This window comes from Lepidochelys olivacea (assembly GCF_965140295.1).
Source record: "Lepidochelys olivacea isolate rLepOli2 genome assembly, chromosome: 8".
Taxonomy (NCBI): Eukaryota; Metazoa; Chordata; order Testudines; family Cheloniidae; genus Lepidochelys; species Lepidochelys olivacea.
In genome coordinates this window covers 21153170-21171373 of record NC_140418.1, presented here as the reverse complement: position 1 = coordinate 21171373, position 18204 = coordinate 21153170, and the positions used below count along the sequence as shown (strand labels likewise).

Genomic DNA, 18204 nt, shown 5'->3' with positions numbered 1-18204 from the left:
CAGGTCTTGCGTTCCAGTTCAGTGTTCTATCCGCTAGGCCACACTGCCTCTCTCTGGAGTATTGTGAAAACAAACTCACTAATCTTTGGAAAGCACTTGAGTACTATAGTGCTGAGCACCACAGAAATGCCCTTGAGGAAATTAATAATTCTGCATTAGAGCAGGAATTTGAATGCTGTGCAGGTAGTAAGACATGAGGCCACACGGAGATATTGAATATCTGCTCAGTAACTGAGCACTGTGCGTCCTGTGCACTGAATGAAGCAGGAAAAATAGTGTGTGATCACGTAATTAAAGACTATACCATAATACATATGCAGAAATGGACTAAATTAAGGTAGCCTGGGCAACCTTAATTCTGGCATTTCCTAACCTCTGAATGTTTGGCTTTGCAACCATCATGTTCTCTTAACATAGCTATTTGGCTGTAATTTAGGCTACAAGTGCCTTCTCTTGATTTTTAGCTTAAGTAGTTTGCTTACTGACTTAAACCAGATGAAGCTAGTCTTAGACAAGAATCCCCAGGCAGCCTTTTGCACCCATGTATTGGTTTGAAAACAGATTTAAGTTATACAGGCGCAACTCCTTCATATAAACAAGTCCTTTGATTGTTCCCTTCGTTGCTGAATTGAGCAACAAGCTCTTGGTGGGCCCAGTAAACTTTGGGCTTCTCAGGCTCACTGGAAGCTCTTGCAACCTTTTTTTCCCCTAACGTAGTCATTATTGCTGGGGAAGGTAAAAGAATTGACTCACTCTAGCCTTCCCCTCTTCCTTTCTTTTTCACCCTCCTGCTGCTCCTTCCACCCCATGGCCACCTTCCAAAATGCCACATGGCTTATGTCATTTCCTTCCCACATTCATGATAAAGAAATTCAGTCACTGGGCCCTATCCTCCAGCCTAACTGTATTCAGTGCCTCTGTAAGAACAGATGGCAACTGCAGCCTACTGTACCACTGAACGAGAGAGCAAAAACGCTTGTCTCTACCTGTACTAGGGAAAGTGAGCCAAAGATTTGTTTGTTCTGCTTCTTCCCTGTAAGGAGCTCAGAGCTGCTGGTGATTAGCAAAGTATAAATCCCTAGCAATATAGGGACCCAAATTCTGATCCAGCAGACAAAGCTGGATATCATTCTAAATGCACCAGTTAGGAATTTATGTCCTGACTTTTGAAGGTGCTGAGTGTTTGCAGCTCTTGTTGCATTTAGTGGGAGCTGCAGTGACTCGGGGTACATCTATACCGTAGTTAAAAACCCGCAGCTAGCTGATGCCAGCAGGCTCAGGCTAAGGAACTGTTTAATTGTGGTGTGACATTCGGGACTGGGCTCTAGGACCCTGCAAGGTGGGAAGCTCCCAGAGCTTGGGCTGCAGCCCGAGCCAAAACGTCTATGCAGCAATTAAACAGCCCTGCAGCCCAAGCCTCACAAGCCGGAGTCAGCCGTGGGTGTCTAAGTGCAGTGTAGACATAGCCCTGGGACCTTCAACAAGCTGTCACCGACTTAAAAAGGGAAAGGTCACAAATGTCCTGTCTGTGGATGCCTACATTCATAGATTCTTTATGCCTTAGTCTCATGATATGAACAAGAGGGACCCTGACGTCAGCCATCTATATGGGTAGGTAAGGAGAAGAGAGTTCTACAATTGTTGGATTGCTTCTGTTTTTCTTTTAAGTAATGCTTTTGTACTGAGGATGCTGACTGTCCTAATATGATCCCAATATTTCATTTTAACAATAAATGAGAGCACAGTGTGGATTTGCAGGATAAATGAGGCAAAGCTGTATGCTTAGTTTTGAATGAGTTCTGTTTATTCTCTTGGGAGGCTGATGTTTTTTATTAAAAATGCTAATGGAATTATTTTGAGATCTCTGGCCATAGTGCTTGGCTGTCATACAAGGCACTGGCGCAGCTTCAGCTCATAGTGTGTGTTAAACAGTAACCTAGAATTTCATTTCATGACCTCTCGTGTTTTTTGTTTTCGTTTTTTTCCTTCTCTTCTACTACGTGTTAGGATTCCAGGATGCACAAGAAGACACTGAAACGGACCCGGAAGTTTGTGGTGGATGGAGTGGAAGTGAGTATCACCACCTCCAAGATCATCAGCGAGGATGAGAAGAAAGATGAAGAGATGAGATTCCTCAGGCAAGTTGGAAATTGGTCACTGGGAATTTGGGAGGGTTGGCTTGGCTGGCTCCTAGGACTAACAATGGGACACAGAGCCTTTCACCTGAGCACATACCCAGTGGTGAACTCAATTCTTCACATGGTAGCAAAATGTTAATAGGAACAGGCCAACTCACAATGGGCAGCTGTCCACAACGTACAAACCACCTCACTGGCACCCTTGTTGGCAGTCCCAGTATAGGCTAAGGATTGGACACTGACGATGGACATTGAGGTACCCTCTCACTTATGGGCCACGCATTCTCTGCTGAGGCTTACCAGTGGGGCTCTGTGGGGGAAGCTTGCGCTGCCTCTGTCTTGGCTAAGTCTGTTGCGTGGATACGCTTTCTTCCATTTCCAGAGCCGTCAGTGTGACCCATCAACCCAACTAAAATAAACTAATAAAACTTCTCAACATGCTTTTGTTCCTTGGCTTTTGTGTTTGCTCAGATATACTTCTAACAATGGAAGAACTAAGAGGAATTGTAAAACTTTGAGGATCACTTAGTATTGGGCATGTTCAGGCCCTCGAAAGCTTTGATTCAGTTACTTTTTTGTAGCCTTCAAGCCTCTAGGATTCTAGTGTGGGGAGAGAGGGCTGTTTCTGGTTTCATTATGATTAGTGGTGACAGTGAAATGAAAGGCTTATAAAAATCCAGGGCCTGATTCTTTGTTACAACAAGATCCCTCAACATTGCTCTGGAGGGCCCGCTAAGGATATGCCTTGCTTGATGACAAGTCTCTAAGCCAGGGGTCTCAAACACGTGGGTTCTTTAGTGCGGCCCACCAAGCTTCTGCATGCCCCTCCTCCCATGCGCCCCTCTGCGTGCCCCGTGGCACCGTGAGCCCCGCACCGCTCCCTGAAGCAGCCGGAACCATGCCCCTGCAGCCCTAGGAGGGGGGAGGGGAGCAGAGGGCTCCGTGCGTTACTCTCACTTCCAGGCACTGCCCCTCACAGCTCCCATTGGCTGGGAATGGGTGGGGTGTCAGTGATGCAGCCCTCAGGCCAATGCACTAATCCTCATGTGGCCCTCGTGGTCTTTGGAATTTGAGACCCCTGCTCTAAGCTATCCCTGCTCCCATAAGGTACATTACTCTTCAGCTAGTCTGTTTCCCAAGTGCCATGGGAAACTTACTCTAAGTTGGAGCAGTCTTGAGGCTGCTTCAACTTGCACTGAGGGCCAGGCAGGTGCCAAGGGCCCTAGAATACAGGGAATGCGAAGATGGCTTAAAGCCCCCCTTGCACCCTCGTCTTCCTGCCCAAGTACAGGGAAGGAGTAACTGAAAATTGGGCCTCTGTTTTCATAACTGGCCTGCTCTACCTACACTACTGGGTGTGTGTGTGTGTGGGGGGTAAATGGGACAGAGAAGGGGTTGAAAACTCACATGTCACTGCACAAAAGTGCATTCAGGGAAAGCTGCCATTTCACAAGGTTTGCCCTGCAGGTTTAGTGCATTTTCTTTGCATATCTTTTCCCACTTGCAAGTTTCATATCTGGGTTGTTTTCCTGCTGCTTGTTGAAACGTGCCAAGATAGTGATTTTTAAGGCTGGAGTGGAGAGGAGCCAATCTTGTTGGGCCAATTGATTTAATGGGGTGAGTGTGTTTTGATAAGGGAAATTGCTCTAAAGTGGTTTTCCCAGCAGGATTCCCAGACTGTGTGATGTGCTGAAGAGCATAACGCTAATGCACTGTAGCAAAGGTCACACTGGGAATTTCACTTAAAAACCGTGAACACCCCCCCCACACACACACACACACACTCCCCACCCCAGGACATCATCAGTTTCCAGTTGAGCCAGCCTGTAAATCTGGCAAATGGGCATGGATGTGATACTCAAACCACGCTCGGACTCCCTAATAGATGCTTCAGTGCAAGGCAGATGACTAGATCAGATCTGAGGTGTAACATCTCCTTGGTTCACATGGGAAAATTACCCTTCCCACCATCTGTGTCATGGACTGCCCTCACTCCTGAACTTGCAGGATGGGCAGGGCAGCCCAAACTCAGGTTGAATTGTATTGCAAAGACTACTATAAATTTAGACTGGATGGGATGTAATAGACCAGTTTTATCCTGCTGGGTAGGAAAGGTTTGTTTCCTACAAGTATATCTTCAAGGGGTTTCTCTAGACAAGTTTTAACTGTCCCAAGCAATGGGGCTTCCACTGCTATTCTGCTGGCTAATCGATCTTGCCTGTAAGATTTGACCCTCTTGCCCTTGTTAATATCGCTAACATCCTGCCTTCCTACAGACAGAGAACTGGTGCCATGGAGCCTGGATGCAAATCAATGAATCTGCATTTACCTCGCTCCCCAAGTTCAAAGCAGTAACCTTTTCCTGATCATTAGGTGGGGTGCCTCTGCGGTTGGTTGGCTTCCACTGTGGCTGAATAATCATTGAAAATGCTATTTCTGCTCCCATGTTATTTCACTTACAAATTCTGCCTACATGGGGAAGGCACAAAGTCTGGAATTTTACTGGTGGTTTTTTTTAACCCTTCTAGGCGGCAGGAGTTGAGGGAGCTGCGCCTCCTTCAGAAAGAGGAACACCGGAACCAGACCCAACTGAACAACAAACACCATCTGCAGCTGGAACAAATGTTGAGGCGCTTTGAACAAGAAATGACGGTATGTGAGAAGGGGAAGGTGAACCTAAACGTCCTGGTTGCTTTGACTTCTCCTTTGCAGCCGTTCTTCAGATACAGAGTGAGAGATGCCATGTGCTCTAACAATAGGCATTGAATATCCTTGCTGACCAGCCTACGCAAGCCACTAAAAACTAATCCTAAACCCTTGCTCACTCTTCTGAAGCGATGCTGGCTGCGTTCACTTTGCTGGTGGAATGCGTCACTCAGAGAGGGCACAACAAGGAAACCCCATGGGAGCCACAGCCCTACGCTTGTTTGCCAGAACCCATTGCTGTGGGCCAGAACTTCCTTTATACCCACTCTATCCAATAGCAAAGGGGAGGTGCTGGGCCAGCTCTTGTCCCCATATTCTGGTGGTGTCAGAGCCGAGCCCATAGGTGAGATTTTGGGTACTATAAAATGAATACAGGTGAATTGTACTGCAGTGATTTACAGGCTGTGTGCCGAGCTGAGCCTGGTCAAGGGAGAGAAGTCAGCATGGGTTGAAATAAATGGATGTTTTTTATACCAAGTCCAGGTTTTTTTAAAAAACCTTTCAGGAGCCAGCAGATAAGTGTGTCCTGTCAGTAACCCCCAGTTCTGCTTGGAGGCCAAGAGGGACTATATGCATTTCATGTTTCCCTAAATATTTAGAGACACTCTTGACCTGTTTGACGTGGTGTCCAGTTTTTAATCCCTCCTTAAAAGGAAGTACCTGCTCGCTAAGATTTTTGCCAACATTGTGGTGTGACACATTAAGGAACATTAAGATGTGCTCCCTTTACAGTTCTCCTGAGGCACTTAAGTATCAAACCATATCCCACGAGGGCCCATGTTTCTCCTGACACTGGTATAATGCTGGTGTGACTCAAGAGTAGAAAGAAGACAGATATGTCTGTATCGACAGAGTGAAATGTTGCAGAAGGCAATGTCCTTCAGTGGTTTGCTTCCCTAGGGATGTTGAGCATGAAATCTTACATTTGGGCTTCTCCCAGCACCTGTCGCTACTAGAAGGATATTGCACGTCTGGAAAGAAATTCACCTGCTGAGCTGTTTGAGCCAGAGATGGAATAAGGGGGGTTCTGCTGCTCAAAATTGAGGTGCATCGGCAGAACTGGGGGTGAGACATTTGCACAATGCCTGCCCACCCCAGGCTTGGCTCTGCCCAATACAATTAGTATCTCATTTTCATAAACTTCTTGTGTCTACTCATGAAAAGAGGCTCAACTCCTTCAGTGCTTGCTATTTTTGATTTGAGAAAGAATAGAGCCCAGAGAGGGTTTAGTCTGAACCTCGTTCTCTTCCCCCCCATATAGGCAAAAAAGAGATTCTATGACACTGAGCTGGAGAACCTAGAACGTCAACAGAAGCAGCAGATCGAGAAGATGGAACAAGATCACTCGTTACGCCGGCGGGAAGAGGCAAGGCGCATCCGTGCTGAGCAGGAACGAGACTACAACAAATTCCAGGAGCAGCTTAAACAGAAGAAGAAGGAGGTAAAAATGGGAAGGGGATAGGGGAAGAACTGGTATGCGTTAGCTGTTATGGAGAACTTTTCTTCCAGGAGTGGATCACGGAATCCTTACCCAGGGGATAGCTTGAGGGTGGGGAGGTGAGAGGCAGCCGTAGCTGTCTTCAGTGGAGGCTTCTGCTTTTCTCTTATGCCCTAGGATTGTGCCTGTGGCCCAGCTCCTGAGGTGGAGCTTCAGCCTAAGTTACTCACTGAGAAATCTCTTCTCCTCTCTCAAAGGTCAAGACCGAGGTTGAGAAGCTTCCCCGGTATGTCCGCAAGGAGAGCATGAAGGTGAAGACAGAGGAATTTGCGCAGAAGAAGCAAGTCTTGGTAAGCCCAAGAAAGGATTAGCCCCACACCAAAGTGCAGAGGGATGCAGGAGAGGGGCACATGGTGACTTGGCTTCTTACCTCAAAGTGCCACAGGGCTTAAAATACCGAAGGTGCATGTAAAGTAACAGCTGGAAAACTGCTCACTTTACTGCCATCTCCCCCCAGGAACGAGAGTTTGTAGCCAAACAGAAAGAGGATCTGGAGCTGGCTATGAATAATATCACGGTGCAGAACAGGAAGGAGATCTGCGACAAGGAGCGCGAGTGCCTGAACAAAAAGCAGCAGCTCATGAGAGGTGAGTGGGATTGGGTGGGGAGGGAGAAAACAAATGCTGTAGTGATGGGTTTATCCAATGCTGGCTCTTCATACACAACAGATGCTGACCTAGCTGCAAGCTGGCAGGAGAAAGATTTAGCAATAAACAGCCTTGCCAGATCCTGCCTGAGTGTTTAATAATAATAATACTTAGCGGTTTAATCTCCAAAGCGCTTTACAAATACGAACCAATTAGGCCTCATAATTACAAGAGACAATTCACAGATATAGTTTGCAACCAGGGCCTCTTGGAAAACAGGAGGTGGTGTATGATTGCCCCTTCATCTGCTTTACTGCTCCTGAGTAATGGGATCCCTAGAGCTCAGGAGAAGAGCATGTGTGTGTGTGTGTGTGTTTGTGTTTAATTTCTCTCCTTTTCCTTAGACCGAGAAGCCTCCATCTGGGAGCTAGAAGAGCACCACCTACAGGAGAAACACCAGCTTATCAAGCAGCAGTTGAAGGACCAGTATTTCCTCCAGAGACATGAGCTGGTCCGAAAGCATGACAAGGTAACAGAGTTCAGCCCTTCCTGACCTTGACCCTTTCTGCCACACAACAAGGCAGTGAGCCACTGCCTGGAACCTGCCCCTGGTGGTTCTGCAAGGAGTTGTCATTCCCACTCTTTGAACTGCGTGCCCCTGAGAGCGAAGGGAATGGGAAAAGGGGGATGGTGGTTGTTGCAGGTGAGTGGGCATGTAACAGGACAAGGAGTGAATATCAGCCTGTTTTGTTGCTAATATGTGGGATCCCTTCCCTGGGCTGTGAGAGTGTTGCCTTAAGGAGAGAGGCATGTGCTTAGAGACCTTAGACAATGAGCTATTTCCAGAAAGTCTCTGATCTGTTGCTGGTTTACAGGATGGCAGGGGAATTGAAAGTATGAAATAGTTGCATGAAAGCAGAAGGGCTTTGTGGTTAACCTGACTCACTTGAAATCCTTCAGTAAGATACCTGTGATCAGGATTGGCAAATGAGGATCCTAGCTGTTCTGTGGAAAAGAGCCCACCTGCCACCCTTGAGGGACAAGGATAGCACTGCACCTGTGTTTCTGCACCTGGAATGTTGCCATGATACAAATTACCTGGAGAACTATCTGCTCAGATTCTGGCTCTTTGCATCTTGCCCATGATCAGTTGTGTCTTCGTTTCTCCCTTTGTGATGGGAAGGGCCCCACTCCCACCTGGAGCATGGGGAATCCTTGCCCACCAGGCCATGTCACGGATTCAGAAGGGAGCACATGGCAGCTCAGACAGATCTGAATCCCTGTTGTGGGCTGCCACTCTTTCTTCATCTTAACCTCCATCCCCCGCTTTTCCTGTGGCCTGTTTGACAGCCTCCCTCACATTGTTTTCCTATAGCCCTAGGGAGGAGCTTTTGTTCTAGTCACCAGTGCTGTGGTGTTCTCCACCTTTCCTCAGCACGGTAACCACCCTCATGCTCTCCGTCGGCCTGACCTGCCTTTTCTCTTTGCTGACCTTGCTTTCTTTCCCTTTCGGCTTTGCTGTTCCAGGAGCGGGAGCAAATGCAACGGTATAACCAGCGAATGCTAGAGCAATTGAGGATTCGGCAGCAGCAGGAGAAAGGTCGTCTCCCCAAAATCCAGAGGAGTGAAGGGAAGACCCGCATGGCCATGTACAAGAAGAGCCTCCACATAAACTCCAGCGGGAGCATGTCAGAACAGAGGGAGAAGATAAAACAGGTCAGGCTCACTGAGCCAAGTGGTAACGCTGCAGAACACATGGTGCTATGGAAACTTCCCCCATGGAGCTAGAGATGGAGTACTGCAGTGCTTTGCAGGCGACATAGCAGTGCTAGAGGGAAACGCCAGCCATCTTTCAACTGTAGCCCACCCTGGGAAACTAAGGGGCAGCATTGATATGCCCTGTGGGGGGAAAGCAGTGGTATAACTTGTTGGTCCTCCTGTAACCCTTGAAAGCCTGTATCAAAGTAGTGCAGAGTCCTGCACTCAGGGAGGGATTTCCAAAGGCGGCACCTAAGTGACTTAGAACAAGTCAGTGGGATGTGTGCTCCTAAACCCCCAGAACCCAGCCACGTCCCTGCAGGTCCCATTATAAGGAGTAAGGGAAACGATTTCTCATCTCCTGTTCAAATGAATTGACCACGTTCATTAGTGTTAGGAGCCTGAGGTGAAAACTGCTCCTCGGATCTGGGGTTGCTGCTGAATGCCCCCAGCTCGTCCAACCGCTCAGGGGATTTTCAGTAGAATAACAGCAGCATAACAGGCCTGCTGCAGGCCCAGCAGCTTAACAATGAAGTGGATCACTTCCAGGATGAGCTCTTGTTCACATAAAAACACCTGCGTGTGGGTACTGTATGTCCACGTGGGTCTGGGATGTTCTGGGGCAGCCTAGGGGAGTGCCAGCAACCACTATATTTAGGTCCATCATATGTTTATTTTCCAGGCTAGAGGTGGAGCCTCATTTTAAATTTGCTCAATTAAAAGAGCACCTGTTTTGATCACCAGCTCTCGCCTGACTCTGTGGAGTTGGGGTTGAGTTTTGGCCAGGTTGTTTTGAATGGGTTATATACGGATGTCACAGTTAAACTGAGCATTTAAGCATCCCCCACCTTGGCTCTTTATTCCTTTGATGGTGTCAGCTCATTAACTTCTTAGCCAGCCTCTGCGCTTGGGTGGCTGAGGGTCCTGGGGCCTGCTTTCTGTTCCAGTTTGCTCAGCAGGAAGAAAAGCGGCAAAAGGCAGAGCGGCAGCAGCAGCAGCAGAAACATGAGTTCCAGATGAAGGAAATGAATGCCCAGTGTGAGAGCAACGCGAATGAACTGCAGCAACTGCAGGTAACCTGACACTGCGGCAGAGCTGCACGTATGCAGCCAGACGTATAGGCTGAGTGGGGGAGAGCACCATTCCACTAGCATTGCCTGTACGGAGGAGGGGTCTTGGCTGCTGTGAGAAATATGGTTGCGGGAATTGGCAGTTCAGGTTGACTAAACCCTCCCACCTGTTCCTATTAGAGGGTTCCCTTAAACATGTGATCATAGTTCAGAGCTCTGAGCTGCCTAAGGTTCAGCAGAAGTGGTGTAAAACCATAGGATGAGCCTGGGTGGAGAGGGGTCTCCATTTCATCTGGGGCATGTAGGGAGGGGATGGTTCTAGTGTGTCCTTGATACAGTCCGCCCACAGACTCCTTATACCTTCTTCTGGCTGTTTTATTTAGAATGAGAAGTGTCACCTCTTGGTGGAACATGAGACCCAGAAGCTGAAGGCCCTGGATGAAAACCACAACCAGCACCTGAAGGACTGGCGGGATATGCTGAGGCCACGGAAGAAGGTAACAATCCCTGCATGCAGGCCACTGGGGCCTGGTTGGCTGGCAGGGGTTGTGTCAATACAGTGACAGCATGTGACCGCAAGTACAACTCTCTTGTTTGTTTGTTTCTGCATTAAGGCTCTGGAGGACGAGCTGAACCAGAAGAAGTGGGAGCAGGAGATGTTCTTCAGACTGAGCGAGGAGGCAGATGGTCAAACCCCAGCATCCCCAAACAAACCTGTCAAGTTCGTTCCCTTCAGCTCTGCAGAGTGCTCATAACGCCTGGATCCGGGCAGGCCGGCAAGCTAGCTGGCGCTCGCTCTACCTTGATTAGCTGTGGATAAGCAACTCAGGACTGCTGGAACCCTCTCAGTGATACACCAGCCTCCCGCAGGGCAGTGCCCTTCTGTCCCTCTGCTCTGCCTGAGAGAAATACGGCCTCCTGCCACTTCTCTCTGACACTGTGGGAGATCAGCTTGATTCTGAGCAGAGGTGGCATTTCCTGGGGCTGGCTCACTCTTCCAGAAGAGCTGCAGTGACACTCCCTGCCGGGAGAGCTGGCAGGGCTCTGCCCGTGATCCTACTCGTGCTGTCTGCTGAACTCTTTATCCTGTGGATGAGCCTGGTGCCCATGCTGCATCCAATGCTAGATTGGAGCAACAAATGCTATGGACATGAGAGGTGTTAGAGGGGCTCAAATGCTGTTCAAAGTGGTGGTTTAAACATCCCTGTTCTTCGTGGCTACCTCCTGCCCTTCTTTGTTGCCAGGGCAGTGGTTGGGTGCAGTTCGTCAGCATTAGCACTGTGTGATGCTACCCTGGCCTCCTGGATCCGTGAGGCCTACAAAGGTTCAGATGGTTTTCTTACAAAACGCAAAGCAGAGTTACCTGCGTTTTACTGTGGTCTCCATCTCCCCTGGTTGCTCGAAAGGGGTTCAGCAGTTTTTCCTCCCAATTTAAACCCTGGGGGACTAGCTGGGCTCCCCCGCTGAAATGTGTCTGCTTTTCCTTTGTTTGCCCTGGGAGTTGCTGTTAAGTGGCACGGCTCCCCCTCAGGTTCCTAGCTACTCTGTGGCACTCGCTGACCCCGCAGGACTGTGTGGGGTATGGTGTCTAAGAATCAAACCTGGCTGTCACACAGGGCAGTATGAAGCATCACAGCTAAGCTGCTAGGCCAGCCTAAAACTCTTGCTGACTAAGAAAGGTTATGGTTGGAAGGAGGAGCGGGGAGAGGTTCATGGTTTTACTCAGTTCAACACACTGAGGTGTCAGTAGTGATCATGTGCCTTCTATATGGGGGGTTACTGCTTCCAGAAAAGACTTTTATCAGCCCTCAGAGCCGCGCACAAGCTGGAGTTCGGAAAGTGCTGTGCATTTTTGGAGCATGTAGATTAGCCAGCCAGACCTTTGCAACACAAATTACTTGCTGCAAAGCTTAGTTTCAAAGGATTGAAACTGGCAAAGACCCAGGCAGTCTGGATCTTAAATTGGTGATAGGGGAAGATACAATTGACACCTCCGGCTGGCTTGTAGCTGTATAGAGTAACTTCTTCCAGAAGTGATGCCTAAGCTTCTTAAGCAAAGACCTTGCAAAGACTTATCATGACTTTATCTCACATTCTTCTGGCTTCCTGCCAGGGGTTGGGGTTGTACAAAACTAGATAGGGCAGTTGTACCTCAAGTTCAGTCTACCTTTTTTAACCCACGTCCACACGATGCTGCAAATCAGAGTCTCTCTCCATCCCCAACACACAGATTGGCACCATGATGGTCTGCATCTCTGTTTAATTGTCACAAATGCATTTTGTAATAGCGACTGGGTAGGAGTAAGATTCCCTTATCCAAGCCTAGGCACTGCCAATCCTGAGAAGTCCCAAGGTATCCAGTCTACGGCCAGTCTCCTTATACTGTTCCAATCAGCAGAGTAGCAAGTGAATCTTGTGTTTCTGATACAGCTGCTTTCTGATTTTGACAAGAGCACAGAGCTGCCGTAGGGTACGGAGCACCTTGATATGTAGCATTCTATCCCTTGTGTGACTGTCTGATCACAGAACATCATTTGGTAGCAGTTAGCTTTTGCTTCCTTTGGTCTGTGTGCCACATTGTCATTTTATGCTTAAATCATATCTTCCAATCATGGGATCCTTAGAAAAAATATTCCACCTAAGAGCAACTGTGTCGTCATCTCAGGTGGTGTCCCAAGAGACTCACTAACTCTGCTAGGTAGCACCAGCTTGAGGAGACACGTATGTTAGCGTAGAATCCTAAATACATGGGACGTTGAAAGACTTTGCAGCTCAAAGGTGTAAGTTTCAAAACAGCTTTGTACCAAAGAGGGGGACATTTTCTATCTATCCATTTAGAATTTTTAAAAAGTATCTTTCAGTTTCCTGAAAACTTGTGTCCTCTTAGCTGTTCTGAGTTCCCTATGAAATTAAAGGTATTACTATTTTATTACTTTGCTCCCAGTATCTCTGACAGACTGACCTAAGCAGCCAGCCATACATAGTGGAGGCTTGACTGATACTTCAGCAGAAAAAGAAATGCACACAGAAGAACTGCATAGTTGGTTGTATCCTCTCTCAAAACACCATGCGTTCTGAGACCTCGGGGTCCTCATTTTTTTGTTTTTTACTCACTACTCAGCACCTTTTCTGAAATGGTTAGTTTACCTCTATCTGCAGTATAACTGGTCCATTTCCCTACGTATCAGCTGTGCCTTCATGATGTACCATCTGTATGGTGATGTTGTCTGTCTGGGAGTCAATGTAGGAATGAAGGAAGTGAGTTGTCTTTGAAGAAGGACCTGGGTTGACTTGAGCCTTCTGATAGTGTTAGAAATACCTTACAGTAGCCCTGGGGCCATTTCTTGTTCAGTCTTGCTGCTGTAAAATTTAGAGGAACTCTGTGAAATCACTAGTGTCCCTGCGATTGGAATCCGCCCCCTCATCTTGAATGCGTGTGTGGTTGAAATGTTGATCATTGGAAGGACTTTCTGGAATACCTACACATAAGATACTTTTCCGGTTTAAATCTTTATGCTGGAAATACAGAGAGGAGGAACATGTCAAAACATGAACACAATATTCTAGACAGATGCTTCTCCGAACTCCATGCTGAAGAATCAGTCAGACCTAGACTTACTCCTAGCTTGGGCAAGAGTTTGATTTGTATGTTGTGCAGCAGCAGATGATGGGGACAACTTATGGGGGCTTCCAGCTTGAATGGGATATGCCAGCTCTTTGTAAATCAACAGTCATTCACTCATCAGTTCATCTTATTGGTGGCTGGGAACCTGTAACTTTGTTGCCATTTTCTTAACCTGGGGTTGGGAACTCTTTTTTTCCGATGCCATTTGCTGCCTCTCGATTGCTGTATAGGTGCACTGTAGCTTTACAAAAGTGCAATACTGATCTCTAAAAGGAGAGCAGTGAAGTGCGTTTTACAGTTGCAACATTTAAAGGAAGCTTGTTCTTCCTTTTAAGGGCCAGATTTTTTTCCCCTCTTTGGAAGTAACCTTTTTTTTAAGGCAAATAAAACCAACTTATTTTTGTCTGTTGTGGGGAGGGGATGTCATTTGTATGTGACTTTGAATAAAAGGTTTTTTTGGAAATATTTTGTAAAGTGTCTTCAGTGGGACAGTCACTCTGAATAATAATCTAATAAAGTAACAAAGTGAGATACTGGGTTTGTGTCTAACATTCTGTGTACTCTCTGAACTTGGCTTCAGATTGGCAGAGTTAGCCTTCTGCATGTATACTTGGGTTTCTCTGTGTGAGGGGACTCTGTGATACCCCTTCTGGGCTATGAACCTTGCAAAGCAGAATCTCCATTTTCGGATTCGACCTGGTGGCTCTGAAAACGCTGTCGCTGCGTGTAGCAACTTTGTATTGATGGATCTCTGCAGGGAAGCTAGACCTCTCTTCTAGATCTCAGCTTCAAGCTGTAGCTCTTCTAAAGTGCTTGCTGATGTTAATCTAAAGGTAGTTAAAGAGTGACGCTGTTTGGCAGAGTGAGGAACTGCACTTTCAATGGGACTTGTGTTCTGCCTTGAACTCGTCAGTAATAGTAATAGTGCTGTAACACCTTTAGTTGTGAGGAGCTCAAAACCCTTTACAAACATTTGTGAATTGGCCATGCCAACTTCTGATGCTGCATATGGTTACATATGAGACCCAGAGGTTAAGTGACTAATGTCCAGTTCTGTGTCATGAACCCCTGGACCAGGGTTTCATCTTTTGCTGGGGTGGACTCTGGCTTTGGGAACATCATAAAATTGTGATACAGTACTTCTTTCTTTACTGCGTTTATTCAGGAGGGCTGTCTGTGGCTTCTACACTACTTACTTCTCTAGTCTGCTCTGTCTAAATGTTTCTGTCTGTAACAGGCCATAGGGCCTATTTAAACTTCATTTTTTAATGTTGCTATAAATTCAAATTATAAACCAGTTTATATTATCCCCTTGGTGACTGAAGTCTAGCATCAAGTGGGAGGAGGGGCTCTCGGCTGAGACTGTATAGATTTATAATGGGAACGTGATGTGCTCCAGGACAATAGAGTAGGTGGTGGAAATAGAAAGCAAAGCGACTTTGAAGAACTGCCTGTGCGTTGATGTCTGCGTAAGAGTTGGATGTAATGGACCCCAGTGGAATAACAAAGAGATCAGACACCTCTGAGTACATGCATTTAATCTCTGCCCATGAGAGGCCTAAGGATAGAAAGGCAGGATTTACAGTTCTGCTATCTTGGTCTGTAGGATGGGAACTCGGGCAGGGGTTATAGGAAGTGGGGAAGGAGGGGTAGCTCTGCTGCCAGAAACAGCACTGCTGCGTTTCTAATTGGCCTGGGAAGCAACGCTCCTCCTCAGTGGGTGCAGTCAGAACGCCCCTTCTCGTTTCAATCTACTCTAGTCATTGGGCTAGAAAGGAACCGCAAAACAAATGTGACTGAGAGCTGATTGGGTGATGGAATGCCAAGATTGAATAAATGGTGTTGCACTCTTGTCGTCTTGGCTTTAGAGACTGGAATCTGCAACCCTTCAGCCAACATGACCGCTCATGTTGTTTTACACCTGCAACGCCATGCTGAGAAAAATGTAATCGCAAATAGACTCCCTGGCATCCCCCTTCCATACAATATAGCTACTGCCAGCGGGCAAATGCTCCAGTAATGACGTGACAAGCACCAGAGTAGAAGAATCTAGCAAACTATCTTACTTTTAGCTGCACCTCCCCACCAGGGCTGACAGTCTCCTGTACATTGCTCAGAAATCATTTTTCCTAATCAGCTTTCAGATTATGCTAGTGTAGAATGGATGATCCTATAAGATTATCCTCGCTTAAACTGTACCTCCTGTACAAAAACCTGGGTCAGATTTAAACATCAGGATAAATGTATTTTTATGAAAATGTTGAAAGATATAGTGAATTTTTAAAAAATATCCTTATCTACCTCCCTCCAAACACCAAATTAAAAACTAAGCTGTTGCCTGTACAAAAAAACTATGCAGAGTAACATCTGTGTCTTCTCTCAAGTTCCTACCAGGCTTGAGGTGTTGTATAGTATTGGCCCTACAGGGACAAGGTGTCTGAATCTTGTACCTACCATTTGCACAATTTCTACCTCTCCTTCAGCCATTCTTGAAGGATATCCTAACACAAATGGTGCTGTAGACATTTGCTTCTGGAATAACCTGCATCTCCCTTCTGAATACTAGAGGCTAGTGCATTTAAAGGATCCCATTTACAACTACTGCATTGTTAACCACTTAAATTCCTTGAAGACCAACTAGTTGGTGCTCAGGTCAAGTCAAATCTGTGGAGTCTACTTGTTTTTCCTTTCCTGTACTTTCCAGTAGTAGCATGAAACATGTCCCTGCCTCTTATTATTTTCCCCTGGGAGTTGCTGTTCAGTGACATGAGACCTTCCCTCTGCTCTCTGCGGGTGGTGGAAGCAGCTCCTTTTTCATGCCAATGACAAAGCCCCTGTAGTTGCACCCATAAGAAATCTAGTAGGGCTCATCTGGTAAGTCGGTCCCATGTTCTTTGCAGGGGGCGACTCGCACTTCCTCCATATGCCCATTAGGGGGTACCTGCATTAAAACATTGGGCACGACAGCCCCAGAGTACAGCTCTAAGGCTCATCTTTGCATGGGAAAATATAAAACTGGAGCTGGCCAATTTAGATGGATGTTTTTCCTGTTTCTTGGCCATATCTCATTAAGAAAAATCACCCATACCTGCCTCTGCTTACTTTGAGCCTCTGTGTTGCTTCTCACAGCCCGTAGGGAATTCCTGATGCTTCCCTTCTCCATTACTGGTGTCACACCCTTGGGATTGCCACTGACTTCCCATCTGGTAGAGGACTGAACATCAGAGACATAGAGCATGCTACTCCAGGGCCACTCCCCTTGTGACATCATACCTGTGCAAAGTGGGTGCAACCTGGTACCATTCTGACCTGGCACTGTTACGCCCACTCGGGCAAAAATGATAACCCAAGAGTCAAAGCAGTAGAAGATCAGTCCTCTTGGCTTTGGACTTGACCCTACCTGTCCTGGTGACTTAAGTCAGAGTGACAGGTGCTCAGCACTCAGGGCAAACTAGTAGGGTGTGGCTGTTGGGCAGAAATCTATTGGGATCCAGCCGTTAGTATGCTGTAAGCATTATTCTACCACACGCTTGCTCCAAAACATGACCACTTAAAGTGGCACTGTGGTTGTGTGTGTGTAGATTTGGCTCTTATCTTTGGTGGGAGGTGAGGGAAAGAACTGCCTTGGGATTGCCTTTAGTAGGGGAGAACTAGGGACACTTAAACATGCTTAAAACCTACCTGTAACTCTGCAATCCCTACAACAGTGGATGGATGGAAAAGTACCTGGTGCCCTGCCAGCCAGCCTGAAGAGTGTTCCACTGCCGTTTAGAACTGAATCTGGAGTACTGCCGTCTCCTTCCAGTACATTATTGATACCTGAAGAATGAGTAGGATGTGATTTTTAACAGTTAGGGCCTACTACAGTAAAGGGCATGACTCATTTGCTATCTTCCTGTTGGATTAATAGTTTACCAAGAATCTTTCATCTTATTCCAAATTGCTGAACTCTTCTTCACAGGAAGAAGGGGTGGAGTTTGGGGAGATCTTGACTTTTCAGACCTAGGGGGTCTAGAGGCTTTTTTGTGTGGTGCTCATGTCGGACTTAAGAAACTACAGCCTTACTTTAAACATGAGAGATGTGATCATCTGCTCCTAAATGTTGACTGCGAGACTCTTCCTTATCTGGTGCTGCTGCTGCTCTAAAACCCCTGCTCCTCTATGCAGAGGTATAAACAGAGGTATGGCCAAAGCAAAAGACACCTAAGCTCTAATCCTGACTTGCGCCTCAGTTTTCCCTTTATCAAAGGGCAATACTTGCCTACTTTGTACCAGGGCTGGGAGGAGTAATGGATAATATGTTTGGAAGGCTAATAGAAAACTTAAATATAAAGTTGTTTATTTAATAAGCTACCAGGACTCAACAGAGATCCGATGAGTGCTCTATAATCCGCTTCCAGGCTACTCTGCCCTAGAAGCAATCTGGACAAATCAGTTCTCCACTCTTCTCCACAGCTATCTCCGAGCTAGTTAATTAAACCCCAGGTGCAGTTTGACAGCATTAGCTGCAATTGTCTCTCACCCAGCCACTTGTAGCCAGTGCAAATGCAACAGGTACTTGCTGTTCTATGTTGCAATAGCCTCAGAGAATTAACTCTAGTTGAACCCTAATACTGTCATAGAGCATCCCAGCCAGAATAACCTGTGCTATGCAGCAGTCCTGATACTGAGTGCTTCCTATTGATCTCTAGCAGTCTCTTGGCCTCCTGCCAGCTTTCGTGTCCCTGAAGTAGCACGCTGGAGTGGGTTTATGAGGGCGTGCAGAGATATACACAGGAGTTTATTTTAGCAAGCCCTTATGTGGATAAACATTTATCTTAAT

General features: G+C 46.9%; 1 protein-coding gene across 4 annotated transcripts in view; it reads left to right on the top strand.

Moving 5' to 3' along the window:
• Positions 1-13883, top strand: part of STK10 (serine/threonine kinase 10) — a 93660-nt gene extending 79777 nt beyond the window's left edge. For 2 of the 4 annotated variants that reach the window (XM_084637430.1, XM_084637429.1), the window contains exons 10-19: positions 2008-2138; positions 4667-4790; positions 6106-6285; positions 6540-6632; positions 6800-6929; positions 7334-7458; positions 8457-8645; positions 9635-9760; positions 10141-10254; positions 10372-13883. In XM_084637430.1, the coding sequence (XP_084493556.1) occupies positions 2008-2138; positions 4667-4790; positions 6106-6285; positions 6540-6632; positions 6800-6929; positions 7334-7458; positions 8457-8645; positions 9635-9760; positions 10141-10254; positions 10372-10512 (1353 nt within the window). In that variant the 3' untranslated portion in view covers positions 10513-13883. The remainder of the gene's footprint in view (positions 1-2007; positions 2139-4666; positions 4791-6105; positions 6286-6539; positions 6633-6799; positions 6930-7333; positions 7459-8456; positions 8646-9634; positions 9761-10140; positions 10255-10371) is intronic. The other 2 variants (XM_084637431.1, XM_084637432.1) reach the window with 1 other exon arrangement.
• The last annotated feature ends 4321 nt before the right edge of the window (positions 13884-18204 follow it).